The 15,024-nt window shown below is 41.2% G+C and overlaps 3 protein-coding genes across 4 annotated transcripts; 1 reads left to right on the top strand and 2 right to left on the bottom strand.

Annotated features, from left to right (window-relative positions):
* Positions 1–926: 926 nt before the first annotated feature.
* tlnrd1 (talin rod domain containing 1) lies at positions 927–4,671 on the bottom strand. The gene has a single exon (XM_058630114.1). It carries the CDS (start codon positions 2,574–2,576, stop codon positions 1,512–1,514), a length of 1,065 nt encoding a protein of 354 aa, XP_058486097.1. The 5' UTR covers positions 2,577–4,671; the 3' UTR covers positions 927–1,511.
* A 1,934-nt stretch (positions 4,672–6,605) lies between these two features.
* Positions 6,606–10,938, top strand: mesd (mesoderm development LRP chaperone). 2 transcript variants are annotated; one of them, XM_058628495.1, is made up of 3 exons: positions 6,606–6,795; positions 7,712–7,944; positions 8,072–8,621. In XM_058628495.1, exons 1-3 carry the CDS (start codon positions 6,637–6,639, stop codon positions 8,307–8,309), a joined length of 630 nt encoding a protein of 209 aa, XP_058484478.1. In that variant the 5' UTR covers positions 6,606–6,636; the 3' UTR covers positions 8,310–8,621. The 2 variants fall into 2 exon arrangements, with proteins under 2 accessions (XP_058484478.1, XP_058484477.1); XM_058628494.1 differs by lacking the exon at positions 8,072–8,621 and adding an exon at positions 9,721–10,938 and having other exon boundaries at positions 6,614–6,795.
* Positions 10,939–12,210: 1,272 nt separating this feature from the next.
* On the bottom strand, positions 12,211–13,566 carry LOC131459936 (interleukin-17C-like). The gene is made up of 3 exons (XM_058630104.1): positions 13,513–13,566; positions 13,207–13,412; positions 12,211–12,591 (listed from the first exon to the last, which is right to left on the bottom strand). The coding sequence occupies exons 1-3, from the start codon at positions 13,534–13,536 to the stop codon at positions 12,348–12,350; spliced, it is 474 nt and encodes a 157-aa protein (XP_058486087.1). The 5' UTR covers positions 13,537–13,566; the 3' UTR covers positions 12,211–12,347.
* Positions 13,567–15,024: the final 1,458 nt, after the last annotated feature.

Below are 15,024 nucleotides of genomic sequence, written 5' to 3'. Positions count from 1 at the left end.
TAAATTTAATGTCCTCTGCCAGACTCCTGCGTCGTGTAATGTACAAATGTGACGCTTAATGTCACTCATTCCAGTCACGTAGTAAAAATGTGTTCTCTGAGCTGTGAACATGATATTAACACGTGAGGAGAAACACACCGTGCCGTGTCAACACTTCAGATCACCTCACTTCCTGAGGTGATTTCGTCTCATTGTCGATATATTAAAGGGATAGTTCAGGTGGTTATATGAGGTACTGACTGCACTGCGCCCAAAATTCTTTAGAGCCCGGCGGGCACTCACACTGTGCTCATGGCTGCCAGCGTCAACACCAAGAAAAATATTTTATCCACTTAAAAAAATAAAAAAAGGCTCGCCTAATGAAATCCCCACCAGCTTATGTCAACAATACTTTAAAGAATAAGTTCACCACTTTATCTCAACATTAAACAGCCTTTCTTAACAGGATGTGGACGTTTTTGTTCACTGTTCACTCCCCACACCAAAGTCCGTAGAGAAACTCAGGAGCTCCTGGTCTACTACAGCCTGGTTTCACAGGTTTGACTTATTTACGTAAATTCACACCGAAGATTTCAAACACCAAACTCACAAAGTATCACGTGTAAGTTCACTGATGGAGGCAGCAGAGGATCAATAACTCCTGTAAAATCACAGATTTTCTTTATGGACTTTGGTGCAGGAGATTAAGTGGATTACAAATCAACACAAACTGAAGTTTCCTGTTGTAAAAGGCTGTGTAATGGCAAGATTAAGTTAAAATAGCATACACTTGTAGATTTTAGAATCCAAACTATTACAAATAACACTAACAACTAATATTTACTTGTGAAATTTGTTTGTTATTTTCTCTTTGGTTCATTTACCTCCATCATATTAGCATGTGAGCAAACGTGATCCTTTCAAAGTACTTTAGCAATGCTACGACATACCAGAAACAATTTTAATAGTTGAAATAAATACTCCATTACATGCATGATCAAAACACTTTAAAATACTATGCGACGTCTGGTAAATAGTGTAAAACCTATGGCACACACTCACAGCAGCTTTTAACCAATTCAGAATTCACACGTTGAAAACAAAAAAAAGGAAAAGAAAGAAAACATGGAGACACTCGGATCACTCTTTCCAATCTCACAAAGCACATGAAACTGAGCAGGTCAGCCAACCATAGGTTCACACAGCGAGGCTACATCCATCATCAAGGCTGGTGTTTTCACCGGAGCTGAAAACTGAGGTAAACGTTTCAGGTTTGCCGTCTGTTGATGAGAGCGGGCCGTCAGGTGATGCCGGGGTCAGGTGGAGCAGGTGGAGTCAGTCCGAGTCGCATCCAGCGCGACACAGAACCTCTTTTTTTGTATTCCGACACACTTTGAACCTGATGCAGAGCCACGGCTTTCATCGGATGTTACTCTGACTCAAACCTGATGAACAGGGACGACCCAGCTGAGTCTCTTTGGTACGTCAGGACAGGACAGAGGGGACTGGACATCGTGTCGCCTCGTCCTAAGCTAATTCACAGAATGAGAGTTGACTGGCGGCAGAGTCCTCGGAGATGAGCGTTCTCTGAGTGCCTGAGTGAGCAGAGTGCAGCCGTCGGACACGGCGCACGCCGAGTTGCGCAGACGCTCCCGGTAGTCGGCCATTTTGGAACTGCTCTCAGGATGCTGGGCAACATCCCTGAGGCCCTGAGTGAGGAGGACACAGGCAGAAACCACACTCATGGCCCCCCCTAAAACTGCAGTCTGTACCCCCTTCCCTTCAGTGGAGATACTCGCAGCTCTTCCCAGGAACTGAGGCTCTGTGGCGAAACCAACCAGGGCGCTGACAGCCTGGACCAGAGCGGCACTGAAAAGGACGCAGCGGTTCCTGGTCAGCTCGCTGGGCTGGGTTTTCACCTCCTTGACGCACGCCAGGAAGGCCGTGCCGCTCGTGCTTATGCTCTTCACACTCAACTTGAACTGCTCTTTGGCAAAGCGGTCCCTGGACCTCTCGCTGGCCAGCGACGAGATGTCCGTGAGAGTCTTGAGGTTGACGGAGATGTTTTGAGAGAGCTCGAGGAGGAGCTGCGGGGTGAGGTCTGGCAGGGGGGTGATTCGAAGGACGTTGCAACTCTGGTCCACCTCATGCCGACAGCGGGTCACTTTGTATCGGTCCACCAGACCTGGCAGGCAGGGCTGAGAGCCGGGGGTCTCCACGGCTGCCAGGTAAGCGGCGTGGGCGGAGCACTCGGTCAATGACACCACAAGGTCGGCCATCTCCAAGAGGCGGTCCCCAACCTCGGTGAAGCGGCCCATGTTGAGCTGGCTCTGGATGTCGTGGGTGAGAATGGAGAGCTCTTTAGTCCTGGCGATGACCGTGTCGCGGCACTGGTCGAACGTGTCGGCCACGGCCACGCCCTCGGTTGTCATGACCGGCCGGGTCTCACTGGCCAGCAGGAGGAGGTCGGCCACCAGCTGCATCTTGCCCTTGCATGTGTCACAGATGGAAGAGAGACGTTTCCTCTGCTGCAGACTGCCAGTGGGTGTGCTGGTTGATCCCTCGCTAGCTGATTTCCCAGAACCACCACTAGCCATAATAAGGAGAGGGGTGTGTGTGAGTGTGGAGGGGCGGTGGGGGGCGGACAAAATGCTCTTCTGGAGGGATTCACTTATTTAAAGTTTCTGTTGCACACCACACTGAAGTGTTTAAGACATATTTCCAAGGTAAACTTCACCTCACTGCTTTTTCTTTTCGTTTTTTACAAACTCCTTGAACAACTGGCCGAACAGTCTTCCTTAAATTCCTTCAGAGTATAGATCATCGACTATACATCGTTTATAAGCCGACACACAGGACATGTATTCTCAATGTAAACAAGTCAATTACTGAACGTGTTTCAATAACATCCCCACTGTCGATGAATGTGTCTCTTCAATATAATATAATCTCGTTCACCTTTAAATGCTAGCTATCTGTAATGTTACGACGCAACACGGCCAATCAATAATCCCCACAACTTCTGAATAATCAGTGTTAGAAGTTATATGATTTCTTTTATCTTGATGCTAAATAAATTTAAATGCCCTGAAAATATTTTTTGTTATTATTCATATATATATTTACATATATATATATATATAAAAAAACTAAGTCAATATCCTCATTCTAGTCCCAGGTTTTATGGAACAGATTCACAGGTTTTTGTTGCTTTAAAATAATAAAATCACACAAGCTGCAGTGCCACCAGGGTGCCTCGTAAAACAAGGCAAAGTGCAGATTGAGAAGAAATGAAAACAATGTCAGAAGGCCCTTTTCTTTTCAAACACATTACATCTGCAAGGAAAACTGCACCTCACTTCGAGGTAAGAGTCTTTCAGTTTTTTCCCCCCACTATAATCAATGGGATATCATTTTGAGTCCAGCCTGACACAGCACCGTGATCTCGTCCAGATTGTTCCCACAGAGTTTGACCGCGCTGGTGTAGAACTCATGCTGCTTCCACGCGGGGCAACACCCGTGCAGCTCGTCCCAATAGTGGAAAAGTGTTTCTGTGTTTCCCTTCAGCACCACTAGGAGGCGTAGGCGCCTCAGTTGCAGTTTTTTGCCCCCTCTCTTTAAGCTTTGTGCGTCAATAAAACGCTATCAAGATATGTTACGACAAAGGGACCACACTGTTGTACTAAACCAGAGCGGAGTCGATTGTATGTGCCTCCCCCGGCTAATTTAGACTGGAAATCGTAGATTAAATGTAAAATATTTAGTCTTTTGAAAGTCGCCAATACTCCAATTCATGTATATTTACCCTGGAAAGAGTAGTCTTGTGTTATATTTTGCCTCTTCTGAATCTATGCTATTGTTACATTAATTGATTTTACTTCATTAAAAAAAGTTGCCCCCCTCAGTCACTTCATCCTGGTGACGGCCCTGCTGCTCCAGCACCATTATTTCATAAGTTCTCCAGAATAAAATCCACCGTCAGGGCTACAGTTCAAAATAAAACAATAATAATTAAAAAACAAAAAAAGCCCTTTAATCCACTTTGAATCTCTTCTTTTTCAAACACAGCCCTGGGTTAGTAGCTAGCAGTCGCCTCGACTCCATATGCATCGTCCGTGTGTCCGTCCTCCTCCTCCTCCACCGCCGCCGCCTCCTCCTCTTTCACCGCCGCCTCCGCCGCGTCTTAACTCGGGAGCGGAGAGTGCCGTGTGGCCCCGCATGTCCTCTGCGTGGAGCCGCCTCTCACATCCATACCGGCCGGTGGCCCGTCAACATTTCAGTCGTTCTCTCTCCGGCTCCCACCACCGCGGCTCACGACGCCGTCCGTCCACGCAGCCGAGAGAAGGGAAAAGCTGCCGTTATTCCCGCTGCTGCTGCTGCCGCCGCCGCTGCTGCGCTTCACTACTATGAGGAAGCGGGGAGGGTGTGGTCGCGGCTCAAACGGCTGCTGGACTTTAGCAAAAAAAAAAAAAAAAAAAGTTGTGGCAGCGCGACTGGCCCCCTTCTCTTCACAAATAATGTTCCGCCATGTTTGTCAGCTGCTGCCGGTTCACTCACATGAACGACCCCGGGGCGGGAGACTGTGGTTCCACGGCGGTCACGGAGCTCCGAGGACTTTTCTGACTGCTTTTACTTTCAGTGCTGACGGTTTCTGCCATGAGACAGCCCTCCCTCCCTGTCCCTGCTGCTGCTGCTGCGTCAAGTCAACAGCTCGCCCAGCCTAGCGACAACGCGACCGGAAGCGCGTGATTTCAAAATAAGAGGCGATTTGTAACGACACGCCCATTATTAACCCTTAGAACAGAGCATTTAGACTGCTTTTTCCCGTTAAATCTATAAAGACAGGGGTTTAAATAAATCAAATTATATCTGTATTGTTGACTAAGTGAAGGAATGAACAGAATTCACAACATACTGTGTGTATAATTGTTCCTTCTTCTGTTTTGCATTGTTTTTGCACTTTTATTTATGCCAAGTCAGCATTTATTGATTCGTTGAGTTAAACTGAACTGAACACAACTTATTTTTTAAATCCCAAAGTCAATTTGTTTTCAGGGCAAGAAATATAACATTAAATGTTGAAATTGCAGTATGTTATATTTCAGTAAATATCACAAACGTAAACATGTTTTTTTTGAAGATTTTGCTTGTTAATTTTTAAACATTTTAAATGTTATATAATTAAAAATCCAGTTTTTCAGATCAGTAATATTTCTCATAATATTATAACCTTTTTCTTGTAGTGTTAGTTTTTTTCATAATATTACCACCCATTCTCGTAATATTATAACTTTTCCCATAAAATTATGAACTATTTCTGTTAATATTACCACTTTTTTCTCTAATATTATGACTTTGTTTTCATAATGTTGTGACTTTTTTCTGTTAATTTTGTGACTTTTTTAATATTACGACTTTATTCTCATCATATTATAACTTTTTTTTCTTGTAATATTACAACTTTATTCTCAGAAGGTGACATTTTTCTCTCTCTTCAGTTTGGCGCTAACATCATGTGCTTTTACTTTGGAATTGTGGATTATTAGATGTCAAATTCTTCCAAAAATGAATGTCTACACTTTATGCTTCGTGTCCAGACTGAGATTTTATACGTCATATTTTGCGAATACAGTGAGTTGCATGGCAGCAGACTCGGTTGGAGGCTCTCTCTGAGTGTGTGTGTGTGTGTGTGTGTGTGTGTGCGTGGGACTTGCAGCTGCGCAGGGCACAGTGCCATTGGGTGGAGTCGACCAGAGAGGAAACGGCTCTACGCATTTTGTCAGCCGGGCTGATCTCCATGTGATCTCCTCGACCCTGTGAACTCTGTTGGCCTTCACACACCCCCCCCCCCCACACACACTGCTCAGTGAAGGGAAAACAATGTTTCAATGGCATCACGTTCACCATCATATCAGTGTATTTACAGAAAAGACTATTTTAAAAACTGGCCTTTATATTATTATCTGTGAAGGGCCATGTGTGACTTGGCCCTTTCTGTTTTTTTTTTTGCATTTTATGAAACAAACTTCAAAATCAGGCTTTATTTATGTATGTGCTTTTAATGAGTTAAATCATCTTATAAAAGGATACTATATAAAGAATACTGTTTTTAATAACACTAATAATAATAATAATACATTTTATTTATAGGCTCAAGGACACCAAAGAATGTATAAAGAAAAGTACAGAACAAACAATAAAAAACATAAAAAAATGTAAGATGTGTAAAAACAGGTCAAGTTGTTGACAGTTTTTTTCCTTTTTCATACTGTATTGTTCTTTTTGGTCAGCTCTATTGCTTCATTCTTTTCTATAGTGGCTAATTGTGACTTGTTAAATAAATCAGCTTTTATCTATTAGATTAATTAGATTGATTTTGTTTGATTATTCCATTACTTATTTTTGTATTTCTATAAATTAGGAACAGCTCAACTGTTAAAAAATAAGTATTTGTTTTATGATAAATGTCGCAGCTAATTTTATATTATTTTTACAGAAGAAGAAAAAGAAGGTTTAATTTTGTGGCTTTATTTTGAAATTCTCTCTCAAAGCGGGCGCGTGTTGCCGGCCGGCCTCTTTACGACGTATGACGTAACATCTGCTGCTTCCTCGTGACCGGCAGACTGCGGAGCCAATCAAAACGTACCATCTGTAAACATGGCGGCGGACTTCAGGTGGAGATGTGCGGCTCTTCTGCTCTGCGCCGCTTTGGTTTGTATTTTAGCGACAAACGGCGACGAAAAGCCCCAAAAGAAGAAGAAAGACATCCGCGACTACAATGACGCAGATATGGCGCGACTCCTGGAACAGTGGGAGGTACGTGAAGCCTCTCCGTCACTCAGCTAGCTGCTAGCCTGTAGCTTAGACGTGCATTATCAGCTAGCGTTAGCACTTTGACACAACTACTGTGTTATTGTTATTTACCTACATTTGATGCAACAGCAACAGTTTATTTGGTCAGTTTTGTACATAGTGAGGCAGAAACGTTACGATATTGTACAAAGAGCAGAATATAGACTTAATATTTCACAACATAGGCAAGAATCTTCTTTCTGGACTGACTTCCTGTGGCACAGGATGTTTCTTCGCTACTCAATTAAACTGTTTAATTTATTGCTAATATGATATGTGTTAATGGTTATTAACAATATAATTCCAATGTTGTCATGATCAATATCAGGTGTGTGTATGTTTATGATATGAATTTTCCATTTTGAAACAACGATGGTGTCCTTGAAGGTCTTTTTTTGAAATGTCCACTAACCAAAATGATTCAGTTTTAATGATTTCTTTATGACATGAAGCAAAGAACCCAGGAAATATTCAGAAAGCTAGTTTTATATTGTTATTATTTGAAACTGATTATCAAAATTGTTGATGATTAATTTTATACTGGATTAACTGAATAATCGTTGCAGCCCTAATATACAGCAAGACTGGTTTATGATGCAAGGTTCCCACGGGACCTTGGAATTCTTGCAAAGTTTGTGAACTTGAAAAAGTAAAAAAATAATAATTCAAAGCCCTTGAAAGTTTTTTTTTTTTTTAAATCAAGTTGCCCTCCCATCGTAAGCTGTGCAAGCACATTCAGTCCTTGAGTTTTAGGGATTTGGTCCTGGAAAGTCTTTGTAAAGGTGTGGGAACCCTGATGAGAAAAAGGGGGGACCTTTTTCACTGAGTAAAGGTTCTCATGTTCATCTCATGATCTCACATTTTTTCCTAATTCACACAGGAGGACGATGACATTGAAGAAGGTGACCTCCCAGAGCACAAGAGGTCTCCTCCCTCCATTGATCTATCTAAGATGGACGCCTCCAAACCTGAGGACCTGCTCAAAATGTCCAAGAAGGGTCGGACGCTGATGGTGTTTGCGACGGTGTCGGGAAATCCCACTGAGAAAGAGACAGAGGAGCTCACAGGCCTGTGGCAGGGAAGTCTCTTCAACGCCAACTATGATATTCAGAGGTAACTTCACTCACTAAACCCTACACTCATCAACTAGCTGCTCTTCAACGAGATGGTTAATCAATAATCATGCATGAGCAAAGCCTGATGAAGTTTTACAGAGTTCTTCTTGTTTCTACTCTTTGAGGACAGTGACATCTAGTGGGCAATATAGCAGCCCTGACTCACCGGTGTATCTGATGCCACATAATCCAATGCGTCACCAGGTTTCTTCTGGAATTTTCAACCATTTTCATCTGAAGGACTTAATCAACAATGGAGTTGGAATGGATCTGTGGGCGGGGCCATCTGTCATGGCTAGTTGTGATGAAAGTATAAAGAAAAGGGAGGAGGAGAGAAGCAGGTGTAGAACAGTCTATTTTTAGGACAATAATCGGATTTATTTCCTTGAGTACAATGAGGAAGCAATCGGTTGAACTGGTCAAAGTACTCGCAGCATTTATTGTTCTTAAATCTTAAATTAATAGTTCAGGTTTTTTTATAGTGCTGTCATATGCTCGGCACTACCTGAGCTGTGCACGCCCCCTGCTGGCTTACTCCACCTGGAACCACCTGGTTGCTTTCTAAGATGGTCATTCTCAACTAAATCGATAGAGAAAATCACTGATTTTACATCAATGCAAACAGGAGTTGTTGATCCACTGTTGCCTACATCAATAAATCCAAATGACATATTTTGTGAGTTCTGTGTTTGAAATTCCTTATTTTGAGTTGACTAAGAGTCACAAACTGATCAAACGAGGCAGCTGTAGACCAGGAACTCCTTTGTTCATGTGGGATTAAAACACAGATTTTCTCTATGGACTTTGGTGAGCAGCAGTTCACAAAGCTACAAAAACGTCAGTCAGACAATAATGCCATTTTATGGGGATATAAAGCGGCAGATATATGTTTATGATTTTAAGACCGCTGTAGAAGAAGAGAACAAATGCCACGCTTTGTGTAGCTTACGTGACGTTATTCTGGAAGAAGTGTTTGAAAAACGGCGGAGGCGGACACAGCAGAGAGAAAAATGTACGACCCAAGTCGTCAAAAGTATGGGAGCGCTTTACATGAACGCCTTCAAAGAACAGCGTTAGGTGCAAAACGTGCACAACCCATCTCGTGCAGCAGAACATCACTGCATGAGCACCTGAAGAGGAAGCATGTTGGAGCCATGGCTGAAGGAGATTCACGTTAAGTTCGTAGTAAGTTAATTTATCACTTATCCATCAACAAAAGAGGAAAAGGTAGAAACATTTGACGATAGTTGACTGAATAATGGTGTATAACAATTATTCAGAGACCGTTTAATATGAATCCTTCATTTCTTCCTAACAGAAACTTAAGTAATATCTGGTCAAATATATATTAATTGCATTTCCATTTTGTTGAGAGAGAGAGAGAGAGAGAGTGAGTGAGAATGTGTGTTTTTTCCTTTTTATCCGATTAATAATCTGAAAAATAATCGATAGATGATAGCTACTTTTTATTAGGTGACTAAAACCACTGTTTTTCCTCGTGTCACAGCTGGTCCCCATGTTTTGTGCTAATCTGAGCCTGGATATCATCCATTAACTTCATAATATTTACTTATTTGAGCTGACAGCATTAATTGTGTCTCCTCATCAGTCAAGATCTGTCTGGATTGTGAGCTCAGTTTGGTTTGTGTCCACTGAAATGTGTCAATTCTTTTCTAATGTCCTGTAAAGATACTGTTTTAAAGTCCGTAACATCAGAGTGGATATGTGTCTGTGGCAGAATCAGTGAACAGAACCTGGTGTGTTCCTCCCGCAGGTTCGTGGTGGGCTCCAACAGAGTGATCTTCATGCTGCGGGACGGCAGCATGGCCTGGGAGGTCAAAGACTTCCTGGTGTCTCAGGAGCGCTGCTTGGACGTCACAGTGGAGGGACAGGTTTTCCCCGGGAAGGCTGCCAAGAAGGACGACGCCAAACACGACCAGCAGAACGGAACCAACGCCCAGAAGAAGAGCAGCAAGAAGAAGAAGAAGACAGAAGATAGCCAGAAGCCGGACGTCGAGGGCAACAGAGCCAGTCATCTGAAAAACGAGCTGTGATGGAGTAAAGCCGGTGAGAGGAACCATGGGTCACGTTTTCTTTTCTTTTTTTAATCTTCTGGCCTTAGATCGAGATGTTTGAGGAGCTGCAGGACCAAGAGACCATGCTTTGGTTCAGAGTTGGCAGTTTGAGTTAACTCACTCATCCAGTTCAGTACATTAACCAGGATCGCTGAGCTGAACTGTCTGCCCTCACAGGATCACATTGGTGTGACAAGTTCATTCTTTAAAGGGACTGTCCCAAGTTTCTTTCAAGTGTGGTTGCATGAGGTACTGACGGAAAAATAAGTGATGACTGTGTCGTGCACACCCCTGCACCCAGAACCAACGTGAGACATGGTGTGACTTACTTACTTCAGTGTGAAATCCTTTTTATCCAGATTTACCTCAGTGATACAAAAAATGCTGATTTGGTGTGGGAGATAAAATGACACAAATTGGAAGTTTCCTGTTGTTAACAGCTGTCTAATGACAAGATAAAGATATAAATAGACTGTTGACATTACGTGAGCCTCGGGGTGGTACTCGGTCAGTACCTCATAAAACCACATGACAAACTGTATCCCTTAAAATCATATTCACTTTGTTACACACATTGAGATTCACCTGTAACGGCTGTGCTGACTGGTTTGATCATTTTTCTGTTCCATAATCAAATGAAAACCGATGCACACACGTTATTGTGTAAGGTACGTATTATTAATTTTTTACCAGGAGCCAAGTCAGAACAGGAAGTGGTTTTTCCTGGGACTGACATGGAGTTACCATTGATCAGATGGTCCAGGTCCTGGTCCTGATCGAGGTCCTGGTCCAGGTCACTGTTAGACATCGTTCACGTCCAGCAGCACTTTTGAGATTTGACACAAAAGTTATCACCTGCATATTTTTGTTTGATTTTTTTCACTGAATACAAAATAAAACTTGTTTTTTTTTCATAATTGTATGAGCTGTTGTTGTGGTTTTTTGGCCCATATATTTAGCCAATTAATTGTTTTTCTTCCATCTGATGGAATGTAACAGTTTAACAATAACAAATAATGCAAAAAATGAACAACACTAATGTGTCTCTCTAGTCATCTTCTTATGTCTGCAGTGCAGTAAACTGAATTTTAAATACATGAAACAGGTCATCAAAAATCCTTTGGAAACATTTTTTAATGTTTAATTTAAAAAAATTTTTTTTTTTAGAATTGAAATAGAACAATAGAAGTGACATCCTTTTCCCTCCAAATACATTTTTTAAAAAGACAAAAAGGACATTACTGTAAAGTGCTTTTTCACCTCCTTCATTTGAAGAACATTCTGTCGGCACATTAATAACAAATGTTTAGGTTTTTTGCTGAATTATCTATAAAAAACAAAGAATTGAAGCCAAAATATTACGTTCTGTCAATGAGATAATCAATATTTTTAAAAAGAAATAAAACCGTAAACTTGTTATTGTTATAACATTATTTTAAAACTATATCAATTTCAGTCTTTCCCCAGACTAATTTGGTTAATTAATTTTCCTTATTGTTGTCTTTTGTTCTTTGTATTCCTGAACATATTGTATGTAGTTGCTCGTTTAATTATTTAAATCATCATTTCGCCTCTATTATGTCATAATTACGACTTTTTATCTCATATGACTTTTCATTTTTTCAAATGAATATACTTTCAACGACCTCCTGTTTTAAATAAACCTGCTGATGACACAGCAGGTATTTTTTGGGACAAAGAAAAGAGTGAAACCGACGTTAGTTTAGTTTAGTTTAGAAGTTTTATTGGTGGTTGCAATCACAAACTGGTGATCTACAGATTACCAACAGTACTTTGCACAGGTGCATACTGCCCCCTGCTGGACAAGGGTGTAACTTTTTAATTCTTAAACTAAACAATTTAAAAGAGCTTGGATTAAAAAAAAACACAGGGTAACACACGTAAAAAAATTAAATATATATATATAAAGCTTTAAAGGACCAGATTTAGCTGCATTTCGGGGGGAAGTTACATGCTGCAACCAACTTAATACTACATACAAAATACTGTTCAGATGATGGCGAATCAACGACAGCATCGTCATTTCAAACCACTTCAATTTCTTTTCATAATCCTGCACCTTTAACTCTTCTGTGACCGCTGTGTCGTAACTCCTGAGACACATAAACACAACAACATAAATAATAATAATAAATAACCATCACAATGGTTATTTATTGTGATAACCATTGTGATAACCTCAATCTGAGCAAAATAAAGAAAACAAAACAAGAAACCCTTAATGAGAGGTTTGATTCACTGAGATAAACCAACTCAACCCAGTTAACGATGGATTATTTTGTCAATAAGTGTCTGATGGCAGTAATCATTTGTTGGATTTGGGGATGACACACATGCAGGCCACGGGGACTTTGATGGAGTCGATGGTGAGCAGATACTTGTGCTTGTGCTTCTTGGTTGGACACTGTGTTCTCCTCAGCACCTTCACCTGCACCATCACAGGCACAGAGTTGTAGCTCAGGTCCTCACGCTGGTTCACCACACAGCCTTGACACAGGCACTCTGCAAAGGCCATGTTAGGAGGGATCCTGTCCACGTCTCTGTCCACTCTGGAGGAGACACACAAGTGATGTCACAGTGATTTCAATGTGTTTGTACTTTATTTATCTCCTTAGGGATAAATACTTTATTAACTTTAGGAGGTAACTTTATTTATCTCCTTAGGGATAAATAAAGCATTTAACCCATCCTCTACCAGAAACCTTCCTAGAATTAGGAGCAGGGGGCAGCCTCTGAGCAGTGCACCCCGGCCCTTTGACCTGGTGGGGACTCAAACCGGTTCCAAGCCAAGTTCCTTTTCCACTTGACCATGGGCTGCCCAAAAAAAAGGAGCAGCAATGTCACAGTGATTTTATTGTCACAGAGATTTCTCAGTGATTTCAATGTCACAGTGAGTTTATTGTCACAGAGATTTCTCAGTGATTTCACAGTGATGTCACACTGAACTGCTATCAGTTGTCAATCATCATCCCCATTAACCGGTAAGAGCAAAAACTAGTGATGAATTTACTGATTGTCGAATAATTAAATTCAGTGGCATTGATAAAATAACAAACATTGGAGTTTACAACTAAGATCTTATTATTTCTTTCAGTTAATAAATGTAATCATTTCCTATAATTCGGACAGTGTTTTTGACTCTGATCACACCTGAACTCACTTACTTGTACCTCCACGGGGCCAGAGAGCGTTTACTCGCGTCCCCTCCCGCTTGGGCGCAGGTGCGCTTGTTTTCCTCGCCGGGCGGCGGCGGCGAGGAAAGCAAGAGACTGAGCTTGTCCCAGTGTCTCCTGCTGATGCACCTGCGGGAGCCGTCAGCTGCAGAGGAGGCGCGGTGACTGAGGAGCAGCAGGGAGCCGAGGCACGAGACCTGGAGACAGTCACAGCGTTAATCACCAATAATCAATCAATCAATCAGTCAATCAATAAATACATTTGACTGTTCAGAGTGAAAGCAGTCTCTCTGTTACCATCTGCAGCCAAACCCAAGCCATGATGAGTCCGGACGTGTGTGTGTGTGTGTGTGTGTGACCGTACACTCCATCGCTCCTGGTGTGTGTATATATAGACACACACGCACACACACACACACACACGTGTGGGAAAGTCCTTAAACGTTGACTTATTTCCTTTAGTGAGTGTCAACTATGTGACTACGTCACCTCCCTTCAGTTATACTTCACCTTCAGCTCCTTCAAACACCTGCAAGGTGAAATATTTCTGAATTCTTTTATTTGATTTTTGAAGTGTTTTGTTGTATTCAGGCTCATGGACCACAACAGACGAGGCCGCTGAGGGTGTGTCTGTCATTAATATTTTGTTTGTTGAACAGAAACTGCAGAAGAAGGTCAATTAAGAGATAGAAATTGACCACAGATTGACAAAAAAAGAGATACAAATGACCACTAAGAGACATAAAATGACATTAAAGTGACAAAGTGTCCACATAGAGACAAACAAATCTAAAGGTGAGACTGCAGATTGTAACAAGGTCCTTCTCATTATGGTGTCCTTTGTAAGCAAGACCCTTACAATATGTGTATATGTATATATCATATATACATATACACAAAAGAGTGTCTAACGTCTAAGCTAAGCACCACACGTGACATTTCTATGAGTGAAAATGCTGAAAAATGAGACTTTTACTGAAGGAATATGTGATGATATTATTGTTAAAATGTTAAGTAGTTTGTACCAACTTGCATATAATCCACTATGTAGTGTTTTTATAAAGGTTGAACGCGCTAGTTAGCATGCTAACATCAACAGGCTAAAGTTATGACATGAAGGATATCTGTCAGCTAATTATTTTGCATTTTGACTTGAAGTTTTCAGCATATATATATATATATACATATATATACATATATATATGTATATATATATATATAAGAGAAATAAAATGACCACAAAGAGACATAAAATGACATTAAAGTGACAAAATGTCCACATAGAGACAAAAAAGTCTAATGGTGAGACTGCAGATTGTAACAACGTCCTTATATATATATATATACATACATATATATACTGTATGTATGTATATATATGTATATATATGCATAGTATATCACTTTGATTTCACTGTGTTGTTATTCTTCTCTCTTCTGTGTGTGTTTGTGTGTGTGTCTCTAAAAATAGAACATAATACATTTATATCTTGCAAGTCCACAGTGGGCGGGGCCACAGTGGCATTGCATCATTACATCCCGTGGACTTTGACTGCAAATCATTTGTTCCTGTACAGTACCCGTGTCTAAAAATCTAAGTTCCATGTTCCCACTGAATATCCCTCAACTCAGTCAACGTAGCGTCAGTTAGCATCAGGGCTGCGACGATATTATTAATCCATTACCAAATATATTGTCAACTATTTTAAAGGGTTTCTTTGCTCCTCACAACAAAAGGAATCATTAAAACAAGACGTTTGAAAACGTCATTTCATCCTGGTTTGAGAAACACCCGTCAACATTTTCTGA

Source organism: Solea solea, chromosome 5 (assembly GCF_958295425.1).
Source record: "Solea solea chromosome 5, fSolSol10.1, whole genome shotgun sequence".
NCBI classification, from domain to species: Eukaryota; Metazoa; Chordata; class Actinopteri; order Pleuronectiformes; family Soleidae; genus Solea; species Solea solea.
The sequence above is the reverse complement of the archived record's forward strand: the minus strand, read 5'-3'. Positions and strand labels throughout refer to the sequence as shown.

Bases quoted from the DNA above. Each gene is read 5' to 3' on its own strand.
- mesd (XM_058628494.1), top strand. From the start codon at position 6,637: ATGGCGGCGGACTTCAGGTGGAGATGTGCGGCTCTTCTGCTCTGCGCC. The intron at 6,796-7,711 runs GTACGTGAAGCC...TAATTCACACAG, and splicing joins GACTCCTGGAACAGTGGGAG to GAGGACGATGACATTGAAGA. The intron at 7,945-9,720 runs GTAACTTCACTC...TTCCTCCCGCAG, and splicing joins GCCAACTATGATATTCAGAG to GTTCGTGGTGGGCTCCAACA.
- tlnrd1 (XM_058630114.1), bottom strand. From the start codon at position 2,576: ATGGCTAGTGGTGGTTCTGGGAAATCAGCTAGCGAGGGATCAACCAGC.
- LOC131459936 (XM_058630104.1), bottom strand. From the start codon at position 13,536: ATGGCTTGGGTTTGGCTGCAGATG. The intron at 13,413-13,512 runs GTAACAGAGAGA...GACTGTCTCCAG, and splicing joins CTTGGGTTTGGCTGCAGATG to GTCTCGTGCCTCGGCTCCCT. The intron at 12,592-13,206 runs GTAAGTGAGTTC...TGTCTCCTCCAG, and splicing joins CTGGCCCCGTGGAGGTACAA to AGTGGACAGAGACGTGGACA.